The sequence below is a fragment of the Phalacrocorax aristotelis genome, chromosome 2, assembly GCF_949628215.1.
Source record: "Phalacrocorax aristotelis chromosome 2, bGulAri2.1, whole genome shotgun sequence".
Lineage (NCBI taxonomy): Eukaryota > Metazoa > Chordata > Aves > Suliformes > Phalacrocoracidae > Phalacrocorax > Phalacrocorax aristotelis.
Window position 1 is genome coordinate 147582997 of NC_134277.1, and position 12596 is coordinate 147595592.

At 38.1% G+C, this 12596-nt stretch overlaps 1 protein-coding gene across 9 annotated transcripts in view; it reads left to right on the forward strand.

Moving 5' to 3' along the window:
- The window catches only part of OXR1 (oxidation resistance 1), a 296193-nt gene that overhangs the window by 271454 nt on the left and 12143 nt on the right, over nt 1–12596 (forward strand). For 6 of the 9 annotated variants that reach the window (XM_075085597.1, XM_075085598.1, XM_075085603.1 and 3 more), the window contains 2 exons: nt 8696–8776; nt 12143–12268. In XM_075085597.1, coding sequence (XP_074941698.1) covers nt 8696–8776; nt 12143–12268 — 207 coding nt within the window. The remainder of the gene's footprint in view (nt 1–8695; nt 8777–12142; nt 12269–12596) is intronic. The other 3 variants (XM_075085599.1, XM_075085601.1, XM_075085605.1) reach the window with 1 other exon arrangement.

The following is a 12596-nucleotide window of genomic DNA, read 5'->3' on the forward strand; positions in this document are numbered from 1 at the left end:
AAACAGTAACATCTTGGGGATGGGGAAGAAGTGATCTTGACAATATATATGTGCTTTTACCAGCTGGTAGATCTGGAAGATATTTTTCATTCAGACTGTGCCTGCCGCAAGGCTTTTTACCATCTTTAAGAGTTACAGAACTGGCTTTTGGTGCATACTTCTTTTGGAGGTGCTGTTGACTTTGGTTTTTATTTTGATCTTTAATTGTAGCCAGGTTACTTGCAGAATATGAAATTGTCATGTGGCAACAACTGGTTCTGTAAATGTGTTTCTAACAAAACCTTTTTAAAATAATAGACTCTTAATTTTTCTCTGTGGCAATGGAATGTAGAATGGACGTGTAATTCCTAAATAAACTCAAATGTAATTTGAGCATACCCTTAGCAGTATAAGAGAGACCTTAAGCTTACTAAAAATGTGTTTTTTAATATATACCTATATATGAAAATATATAGATATACCTTCCCCAGCTAACTAAAAAAGTAGCAGTATCCCTTGTTATAGTTATTTCCCATAGGACCAATGTTTCATTTTAGCCAGAGTCCAACTATGCTAATAAAAGCAATAGTTACCAGTTCTTATGGAGAGGTTGAACGGAAGAAGACTGAGAATCTTCTTTGCTGTGAGAGGTAGCGAAGAGTTATTTTAAACGAGTGAAATCAATAAAAGAATATATAAGTATCTACAGATGGGAATATTTTTTAAATGTTGCTATGTTAACAAGGCATGCTTTATTCTTGAAATTGGGTTTTTTCCTTTTATGAATGATCATAAAGCTATGTGCAAGTGTAACCCTCTTATAGAAAAGAGGGAAGGAGTATTGGTACCATTACTTCTGTGTTATACAAGACACGTGAGAAGCAGATGAAAGACTGGCAGCATATATGATATACAGGTTTTTGACTAAATGTTTTATTAGTGGTTGTTTTGAAATTTGGATGAAACCCCATTTGACATGAAATAACATAATAGCTGGACCAAATGGAGTGATACAATAAAACAAGAATACTTGCTTGAATCAACTAAGTTGATCTGGATTATTTACCTGAAAGGCCTGTGTTATTTTTGCGGTGATAGAGTAAATTTGGGCTGAGCACTGTAGGGGTTTGATTCTTTCCCAGAAGGGGGAAAAAAAAGGCAAAAACGATAGTAACTAACCAAGGTGGTGTGCTCCCCCTTCAAAAAGCCACTAATGTTGGTTTCCCACTTTTTTAGTAAATGTGTTTGGTATTTACTGTGTCCCTTTATTGTACTGCAACAGAAGAGATGCCAGTCAGTTTCTAGAATGTCAAAAATGCTGACAACCATTCTGCTGTCAAAGCACTTTAGACAAAGGACATCAGACAATGCAAGAGAACAAAAGGTGATTGCCTTCTTTGGGAATGCTTGTCCTGCCCCAAATGCTTTGCAGAGCTTCAATAGGCAGAGCAGCCAAAGGGGACAAAAACAATGAGAACTTATCTTTTGGTTTTTAGATTCTTATGATATTATGCAAATGAAATTAAAGTGGTTTTGGTTTTAATAGCTCGAATGGTTTGAGACTTGCACAACTTCTGAGGTTCTTGATTTATTGGTTAACTGTAGTTGTAAAATAATGGCTGTAGTTCTTTGGCTTTTGCGGAGATATAATAAGAGGGGCTTCCATGGGAAGATGAGAATTTAGTACTTCATCCCTGTGGATGGCAGAACTGAGAAGCTGCATCAATCTAATAATACTGCTACAAAGATCTTTTTGAAGTCATGTTTCCAGACTAAGTTTTGTTTTAGAGTAATAGAATGAACTGATTATCTGAATCTCTTTAAAAATAAATACACAAAAAGCAGAGAGCAATCCAGTACTTTCTTACACTGATCAGTAAACCTAGAACCTTTCCTTGATGACACACATTTGCCATACTCACTGCCTAAAAAATTGGGGGAGTTATGCATCATACCTTGACTAGATCTTCCATTTAATTATTAGGTGTTAGATTACTTACATCTTCCATAATCATTAAATACTAGGCCTTCCTAAAAATGTGATCAAAGTACAGTAGCAGATGAACATTTGAAAGGTTGATTATAAGTTGAGAGAAAACAAACGAGTAAGAGGCTTATTTTCTCTGTATGTTTTTAATGGTCTGTGCAATCAGAAGTTGATCCTTATTTCATCATTTCTGGTGGAAGACACAAATACTTCTATGCCGGCCTGTAATTCAGTTACCTACTTCTAAGCATGTACAGTACTTCCTTGTTGTACCGGAGAGGATCTCTGCACGGCACTGTCAGAACTGAGGTGTAACCTTGCTCAGCCTGCCTTCTCCTGGGATGGCAGCTTAAAGCCAGGCACCAGGTGCTGTGGTTTTGGCAACTGAATTGGTAGCTTCTCTGCTTGCTAGAAACTGAAACTTCCTTAAGTTATTTTGTAAGGCAAATCAGCTACGCCTAGACAGCTGGGTTTTATTGGTAACGCTGCTACAGATCTTTCTTTTGTCAAAGTGAGTCAAGTTGTCTGACCTGCCTCTTTAAGAAATTTTCATAAATCTAATTCTTAATTCTTTGCACAAACATCCAAAGCTTTGTTTAATGTGGAACCATGTTTAAATTTAGTTCTTTTGCTGTCATTATCATCTCTCAAATTAGTGTTTTCTCATATCTTGAAAAAATAGTGTGTTATAAAGGTTTTGAGACTCAGTGTTACAGTATCTGGGTGCTGAAGGCTTTGATTGCTCCCTTCTCAAGTTCATATATTCTGGTTATTGCAGATATTTTAATTTATCTTCAGTATTTGTTAATTATTAGTTGGTACAGTTTTTGTGGGCTTAGAGTACTTTGAGGCAGATACTTACCAGTCTGTCCTGCAAAGCTGTGGAGACAATACTGATCACAGGGAGAATGTTCCGGTCATGTAACTTAGCTCTTCTGTCCCTGCTCTGGAAAACACCTGGGCGTGCAGAACAGTTCTGAGATGACCAGTTTTAAATGAATTGAAAGAGAGAAAGAACTGCAGTGCCAGCCAGTTCAGGGGACTCCTGTGATTCTCTAGTCCTCCTCCTCTGCTTAAAATGGCTGATTCTTGTACCTTCCCTTCCTTGTCACCATTAGTGACAGGGAGCTGAACTGGCTGAAACCCACAGAGAGAAAATGACTTATCTTTGCAGCCACCCCAGTGTCCCGAGCAGGCTTGCATGAACTGCATTCCTAGCCATAAGAAGGTCCAGAACCCCAAGAGCCTACACGCACTGTGGTCCTGCAAAGCTGCACTGGGATCATGTCCCTCGGTGTCACTGTAGTATTTGCTTCAGTGCTAATTCCTGCTCTCGTGTGCATTCTTAGACTCTCAGCAGTTTTATTAATGCTCTCAGAATGACTGATACTGCCCAATTTGCTTTCTCATATGTTTGTATTTCACATTTTTTCTTAGACTGGCTTGAACCCAGAGGGTGGGTCTTTTTTGTTTTTCCTTCTTGGGGGGAGTTCGGTGTTTTGGGTGGTCTGGTTTTAGGCAGTGCCTGTCTAAAAGAATGGTGTCTAGGTTTTGAATTCTTAGATGCTGTTGGAATTCAGATAAATATCAGTTCCCTCAACTGATCTGTTTTCCTAAACTGTTGATGTAGTGGAGGGCTGGACTTGCATCTACAATAGCTTTCATCTATAATTTTTATTTTTGGGTCCTAGCTCGAAATATATCTAGGAACACTTCTGATGGTATGAGCATGTAAATAGTCTCTGATAGATGCAGCTGAACTCTTCGTATTACCTGTTTTGTTAAACTGAGGCTTACATATACGAGGAGGCACATGGAAACACTACGCATGGATTTTTTTCTTCTCGATAAAAATGAAGCTAAATTAGTCATAAGTTTTTTCAGGGTGATACCCTGTAACTGTTTATCTGATGTGGTAAATCCCATGTGTTAATGCATTATTGTAGTGTAATCAATATGTCCCAATTAATTGTATTTGGAAAGGAGAAGAATGCTTCTTCAATTGCTTTCTCTCAAGCAGTGTCTAACATTTTGGGAGGAAACTACATTTGTCTGAAAAACAAAGTTAGGGTTTTCTCTTAAAATACTCATAACAGCATTCAGTTCACAAATGCACCTTTTATTTTCAACGGGAAGGTATTTACAGCCTTTAGAAAGGGTTTGATCCTTTCTTTCTCCCCCCATTTACTGATGAATTGGATATGCACTGATATTTTGGAGTAACTTTGTAAATGGCCTGATGAAATTACATTGGCATTTATTTTTTCAACTAAGTGTCCTGGAACTTTAAAGGCAAAACTGTTTTTTGACTCTCGAGGAAGAATGTTCATGAAGCTTGCAGTTCACCTGATTTTACGCAGATGTATTAAGGTCCAAAGTAAAATTGTTCAGCCTTCATTTTTTTCTTAATATTGTATTTGTTTCATATTTACAGTTAATCATGAAGATATAGGTAACTTAAGAGAACCACTTACACCGTTGCACTTTCTCCATTCTTATCTTTCAGAAACACTGTTTAGCTCTAATAAGACCCTCCCTTTCTCGAAGGAGACAGTTTCAGCTACTTGTTAAGTCAAATGTTAGCTTTGCTTGGTTTGAGGGCAGCAATTAGAATCATAGAAATTAAGGTTGGAAAAGACTTCTAGGATCATCAAGTCCAATCATCAGCCCAACATCACCATGCCTCCTAAACCATGTCCTGAAATGCCACGTCTTTACACCACCCTGCTAGCAAACATGCATTAAGTGTGTCTGGGTTGGTCACTCTTGGCTTCATTAAACTGTCAGAGGATTGCCTCTTTGGTGTAAACAGTTTCATGTTTACAGCTGCATATAGTGGATTGTTATGACCAGTGTCATAACATGCTAATTTGTCACCACCTGCTTGGCAAACTGTCCTTCCTGGACATTCAAACAATTGTAACTGCCCTTTCATGTGTATCGTTGAAGGACAAATAAGTTCTATAGTAGGAATTTCGGTTTCTGTTTTGCTCACTGCATGTGCCAGCATATCTTGCAAGAGTTAGGTACTCTGACATACCTTCAGAAAAACAAGGTTTAGAAACATGAGTTTCTCCAAAAGAAGAATCCTAAGCCTCTTGGTTGCAAACCCTCAATTTGACTTAATGCATTAAATATTAAAACTGTTGTCCATTCTAAGTGGTTAACTCACATATACATGGTGTGGGGTGTCAAGCTGGAAGACATTGATGCTACAAGAGTCATACGACTCATCTGATGTTTTCTCATCAATGCTGATATTATGAATAGAGCAGGTAGTATTAGATCTCTAAGGATATCTCCCACATCATTATAAACTTCATTAGCCCTTTGAATTGTCCGGTGGTAGACTGTTCCAAGTCCCTAAGCAGGATCATTTTTGCCCTGAAGCATTCTAATCTCCTGGCTATACACATTGTTGCTTTGTCTATTCCAACCAGTGTCCAGGTTAACCATACGACATTTAGCTGTTGTTCTTTCCTCCTGCATTCTTTTTGAAGCAGAAAATAACTAGAGAGAAAACAGAAGGTCCTTCAGGAACACTTCCTGATCCTCAAAAAGTAGCTTTGGACATCAAGGAAACTGGATGCTGATCTGACGTTTGTGAAGAGTGCAGCAAATAAAGCATGTAACAAACTCGTGTAGGTAGGCCTGCTCTTTAATCCTGGGCAGGATACTTAGATCAGTACGATTTTGGGCTATTTGGCAATTTCTGCATAAGGACATGGACTGTACTGGAATTTGAAAGCCTTTCCCTATACCTTAAGGACTTGAATGTAAGAACTTGTCCAGGTTGACTCAGGACCTTGCTCAGTCAAACTTTGAAAGTCTCCAAGGATGGAGATTCTGCAGCCTCCCTGGGAAGCCTGTTCCAGTCATTAACAATCAGTAACTTCAACCCTTTGAGCCCAGTGGTCCAGCTGCTTTTTCAGCCTTGTTCTAAATGCATTTGATACATAACCGATTCAATTGCAAGGCTACTATAGGGTAGCATCAAAAGCCTTGGTGAAATACAGATTAATGGCATCCACCGCTACCTGCCCCAAAATAAAAGAATTTTATTGCAAAGAAACATTCTGTACTGAAAACCGCAGTCCAGTACGATGCATACAAAACTGCATTTGTCTTTCCCAAGTGAACGACGTTGCTTTCCAGGTATTTCTAATACTGTGTGAAAAACTAATGGAGTTCTGTGTTTAAGAATGAAAGCTCAAAGTGGAATGAGGTAGAAAGTAACTCCTGGAATGATCAGGAGAACAGACAGTTGATGTAGAACTGTGGTGAAGGGAAGAAAATAACTGGTTTATTTAGCTTGGTGAAATAGAATAGAGGATTAACATGACTAAAAGGAAGGAAAATGAGGAAATCTTGATGGAAGAGGAAACAGCATAAGCAAACTATGAATTCAACCTTATTATAAACCAGAATAAACTTCTAATGGTACTACTAAAATTTCAAAACAGCCCCCTCAGGCCTTGCAGGGACAAAATGCTAGCTGTCTGCAAGATATACCTCTATCACTTCATGAATGGAAAGGTAGTTGCCAGTAGGCTTAGACATATGTGACCTCATGATTAAATGAGCTATGGAATCCTGAGGTATGTAATCTTGTCCACCTCAGAGGAAAAATAAAGCATGTTGACATAAACTGTAAGTATTTTATAGGTCAGGTACTGTAGCTGAGCTCCTGAGGTATCTTAACGTACTCATTTAAAGCCTAGCTCAGTGATGAGTGGATAACATTAAAACAGTTCGTCTTGTGGTTTACTTACTAGAATTTAGCATGGACTGTACTCAAATAAACACTGGGTTTGAGAGGGTGGATTCCTTGCCCTTAATGTTTGTGTTGAGTTTATCATTCTGTGACACGCTATTTATGATGTGTGTCATTGCATACCAATGGTCTGCCACTGTGCAGGCTTTTGTTCACGGAACAGATGTAAAGATGTAACGTGATGGTGTGCAACAGGTTCAGGATGCCAAAGAGCTATTATTGTGTACATACTTGGATAAGTATTCATGTTTCTCTCAGGTAAGAATTTTATCAAAATACCTTATGCACACTGTTCTGAGTATGCAGGTACCCCCATGGCATATGAAAAGGTGTTTCAGATCTTGATCACTGACCAAAAGGGTTGATAAGCAGTTCCCAGGTACAGGATATTATAGAGTATGTGTTTGACAAGTCAAAGGCAGGATGGCATTGCTTGTAAAAATATCTACATTCCAGAATGTGACACGGCATCTATATATCGGTGCCAGGGATGATATTTTTGTTTGGTTTTGTTTTGCAAGACAAAACAAAGTAACCTTAAGTAACCACATATTTTTGGACCATTAAGTTAACTAGTGCATTTCGTGTGGTAGGGGCTAAGCTTAAAAAAGCAACAAGGCTAAAGGGTGTTCACAATATTGTTTTTCAGGATTACATTTATAAGGTGCTGGGTCGAAAAATGTAACTTACAATGAACTGCCATAGCAAGTAAAAGACTTCATTACACTATCACTTAGATGCTTGAGTGGAATACTGTTAAAGCTTTGCATATAGCTACTTGACTCTGAGAAACCAATACAATTTACAACAATTTTTCTTTATATTTTTTAACACAACAGTAGAAAATGGTAGAAATGAGTGCTAGTAATTACTGATTATTCAGTAACAAAACTGGATGTCACAAGTATTCCTTTTTCCTTGCCTTGCAGTTGCATGGGGTAGAGTGAACCATCGCTGCTCAAGAGCCAGTCATGCATGACTGTGGGCTCTGTACTCAGGACAGTGGCGAGTATCTGGCCAAACTCCTTGTAGTAAGGGCAGGTAGATGGGGAGCTGCTGGACTTGTGGTTGTCTTCCTTTGCACTGTGGTAGGCTCTAGAAGTTTTTAATACCCTCTTACTACATGGGACATCCATTTAATCTCTTCACCAGCTGTTTTAAGATGCTTTCATACAAATGATGATTTTGAGTTGTTCTCAAAATCACATTATTTGCTGTAGTTACATCAAATTGACTGTTGTAGTCTTTTAGCCAGCTTGTTGCACCAGAGCAGCATGTTCTAGAGCTTTCTGACTAAAGGCTTTCTGGCTGTACACCTCCTGCCAAAGTGGAGGTGCCCTTTGGAGTGAGTGTGTTGACAGATGAGCAGCTCCTGAAACTTTGGAGGTGAATAGAAAGCACAGGATAAACATCTTGTGGGGTGGTGTTGGAGTTATTAAACTTTAGTCCAGCTACCGTGTCTTTATCTGTATATTCACTGCCAGATAGAAGAGTCAGAACCTACTGAGGAGCCTGAGGTTTGCTTCCAGTCTTTATCCGGGAAAGCAAACCAGGTTCACAGAATTCATTGATCTGGGTAAAAAGAGTATATGAGAGGTCTTTGGGCTGAAAAGTTTGGGTTAAGGCATGCAACTCAGATTGACCTCTACTTTAGCATCCTGGTACTGGTAACTTTGTGCTCCTATTCAGTTCTGTATTCATCCTAGAGCAGTGAGATATATCTGACTGCTAATGCCATTAGTGTTTAATTTGTAACTTTGCTGTGTCTACTCATATGTCTAAAATCACCTACATGCACATCGTCCTTGCAGAAACAAACATCTTTTAGCACTTCTTGTTTGTTTGTTATCATTGCACATTTTCCCTTCATTAATCTCCTCCACTTTTTTCTTTCTTACCTTTTTACTTTTCTTCAACTGTCAGTGGAATTATTGTCTTCCTGTCTCCATATTCAGGTAGTGTCAGTGGCTGAGTATCACCGCAGGATCGATGCTCTAAATAGCGAAGAACTGCGCACACTCTGCAGACGTCTCCAGGTGCCCTCTTCAGTAGTTTAAACCCCATCTCCAGATATTAAAACATCTTTCTTTGTAGAGTCTTTGATCAGGGCAAGTCCCACACTGAGTGGGTTTGTCTTGTCTACGGCACTACAAGGATCCAGCAGAAAATTCCTTTGTTTTGGATGTATTTAATTGTGTAATGCAATGATGGAATCAGTAACTTCATAATGGAATTATTACTTCCAACATTTTCAAACAGGAATTTTCTGTCAGAATTTGAAAACTTGTTCTTGGTACTGCTTGACTTGGAGTGATGTGTCTTAACTTCCGCTTTAGACTGGTGTGTTGTGTTAGATAGAAGCTTTCCTAAAAAGAATGCAAACCAGGTGAAGAATCCCAAACCTTGTTGCATGGGTGTTTAATTTTATATAGGAATCTTTCATCAAGAAACTCACAGTACATGGCAAGTATGAAGCTTTACAACTTCTGTGGAATAGGTAAGTATTTTTCCCATTACACAAGCAGGTAACTGAGGCAATTTAACACAGCAAAGGTCACACACCTGGAGCTGGTAACAGAACTGTCTGTTCCAGAAACAGTACTTTGAAGACAGTACTTTGGTTCGAAATTTTCATGGTTTATTGATATGGACTTAAACTGATATTTGCATTCTCTTTAGGTGTTTCTTAGTTCTTTGGCGATTATAAAATTGTTAGCTGCTGTGTACGTCATACATAACTTACTGATGGAAAGCATAGCCAGAACTCCTCAGAAGCATTGGGTATTTAGTTTTCCTGTAGTAATTGGCTGCTGAAACTATAAAAAGTCTCAGTTCTGTTTTCTTTATTTTGGTCTTGGCTTTTTTTACCTAGTATGCAATTCCACATAAGAAAACATTTTCCTATATCTTATTTCTGTTTGCTTAATAATCAGTAATTAATTGCTTTAAAATATTTTGTAAGTAGTACAGTTGCATAGATTAATAATGAGCATGAACCCAAAAGCTGCAGTTCTACTTCTATGAAGAAACAACACCAAAAATTTTTTTGCTGAAAAAAAATTTCTTTCCCACTTGAGAACAAAACAGTTCTGTTTTGGGTGAGTGGTGGTGGAGAATCCTTATATTAATATATCCTGGAAGAGCAAGAGCTCCTTCCAAATACCTTTAACCTGGAATGCCTAAACTCAGGGTTTAGGCAGACTTGAAAAATCTAATGAGATGGTCTGGAGCCTATAAACTCTCTGCTCTGAGGCCATTTAAGTGTTTGTGGTGTAGACTGCATGGCAGTTACAAACCTCAGAAGCCCATGGAATCTGACTGAGGGTCAGTCTACTCTGTCGAAGTTTAACGGGATATAAATTCGCAAGCTTCAGAACTGCACTGTGTTTTCTCAGATACCTTTGAACAGACAAGTGTCTTTGTCCACTTCTACAAAGCAGTGTTCTTCCTAAAAGGAGGTCGCTTTACTGTAATAATAATAATACTACTTAAAGAAAATCCAAAAAAATCCAACCCACAAAAAACCCTCTCAAACCCACAACCCCACCCCACTTCAATCCAAATTATTTGTTTTGCATGGTGCACTTTATTCAGAATTAAAGAGTAACAAAGTGAATAAGTCGTCTGCTCTATACTTGAACAATGCTGAACTTGTATGGAGTTGATGTATGAAAGGCATTTGAGGTGGAAAAGAGTTGGACTACCAAATAACATGTTTTAAAAATAGCACTCTGTAATGGCAGTCCGTGGGTCATCATTTTGTACATGAAGCTGTATGGATAAATGCCTATACTTTTTTGTTTTGATATGGAAATTAGCGCATAGTTCACATTGGAAATACTTGTTACCTTCAGTTGAAAAATGGAAGGCTTGAGCTTTTTGCCTGCTTGATACTCATTTTAAGTGCACCTTTTCTTGAGTTAAGAATTAACATGGTAATTAAGTTATTGTATTAATATACTTTGATACTTTGACTTTAAAATAGGCTTATAAAGCAACAGGAGTTTGAGATAGTAACTTTTTTCATAGCTCTTGAGGGAGAGGAAAGGGATATCCTTTTTAGGCTCAGGTGGCTGTATTTTTTTAAATAGTCTTATCTGTATTTCAGAGTTTTCTTTGATTTGGCTTTTCTTTTGTTAATTAAGAAAGCTCTCATAGCAAAAGCTTGGCAAAGTTTATCATGGTGGTATGTGAAATACCATAGTTGTCCTGTATGTTTAGAGTATGAGGTATGTGGCAAACACTGGTTATTATTCTGAAGTTGGGAGGTGTTTTTGGCAGATGAATCCTGAGAATTTCAAGAAAATAGCTTTAAATAATTTGGACAGTCTCTTGGCTTTCAATGAAACTTGGTTCAGGCTGATAAATTGTTCAGATGCACTCATTCTTGTTACAATTTTTTTCTTTAGCAAATCTCTCAAGATTTTAATGAGTCTTGCTGCAGTGGCTGAAGTTACGAACTTCTGTCACTGTGTGCTACTCCTCTGTCAGATTTCACTATCCCCACAGCAAGTTTTAACTACTTCTGCAGCAAGATTTATAGAAGGAAACCTGTTTGGGTCTCAGCTAGTCTAGTTCTCAACAAGTGGCACTTTAGCTTGAAAATGCCAATGAAAGTAGACTGGGATGTAAGAAGCTGTTGTAAACTATCTTATCTGATGAGGAGTTTTGGGGCAGTTGTTTTAAACTATACAGGATCTTCGTGCATAGTGCTTCTTTGACAGACCCCAGAGCTCACTATGCAGCATAAGTATTACTGCTGCTTTCCCCTCCCACCCTCTCAATACTTACTTTTCTGATTTCCGTAAGTACTCTAGCAGATCAGCTTATGGAGCAGCAGTATTCCTATGGTTCCATTCAGATGCTTTACTCAAAATACTTGACAGCAATCTTTCCACATGTCTGCTACATATCTGAAAACTTTCACATGTGCTCTAAAAGAGTACTGACTCAGAAGCTACTGAGAAATGTCCATGTTGAAGTTTCAACTCCTTTTCTGTCTTTTTTTTTTTTTAATTACACTTAATGTAAATGCTACGTTAGTAGGAAAATACAAGCACTTTGTAAGCTGACCTCTGAAAAGCATTTGGAGTCCTTCAGCTGTCTACGAGGACTTTTCTTGAGGTTTTAGTTTGGTTGGGGTTTTTTTGTTTTGGGGGTTTTATTAGGATAAAACCATAGTTTTCTTCTGAGTAAGTGTCTCTAACTTATCATTAATGTATAGTACTAGCTTGCTATTGGAAGCAGTGGAAATCTTGGTCAGATAAATCTAATGGACTTCTTAAATTTTTGAAGGAGTTGCGTAACTGTAAATTGGCAACTGCATGTTCTTAAATCTGCAGAGTTTATCTTCCCTGCTAATAGAATTGCAAATACTTATTTTCTTCTTGTTCTTTTTCTAGATAACAACAAGGGAAGATATCAATTCAAAACAGGCAACAAATATCAAAACAGACCTGGAGCCTGAAGCATTCCGGCCAAATCTTAGCGATCCCAGTGAATTACTACAGGCAGAACAAATTGAAAAGGTATTAACTTATATAGTGTAAACGATATAAGACGATAGTGTGAAACACACCAGTAGGAAGACCTTGTGTGATATTAAATGCATAAGCACAACACAATTCATTGCTAAAATGCTGCTTTTTTTAAGTACGCTGTGACCATACTACTGTCTTTGCCATTATTTCATTCTTCCTTGAAAACAGCTTGGCTTTCACTGCAGTTCTTGCTGTCCAGTCCAAAGTCGTCTCATTAAATATGTGTGTTTGAAGGTTTGGATCAAGGCTGTGTTCAAAAGTACAGGAACAGGAGAGCAAGCGTCCTTTATCCTTCAGCTTGTAACCTGTTGAACTG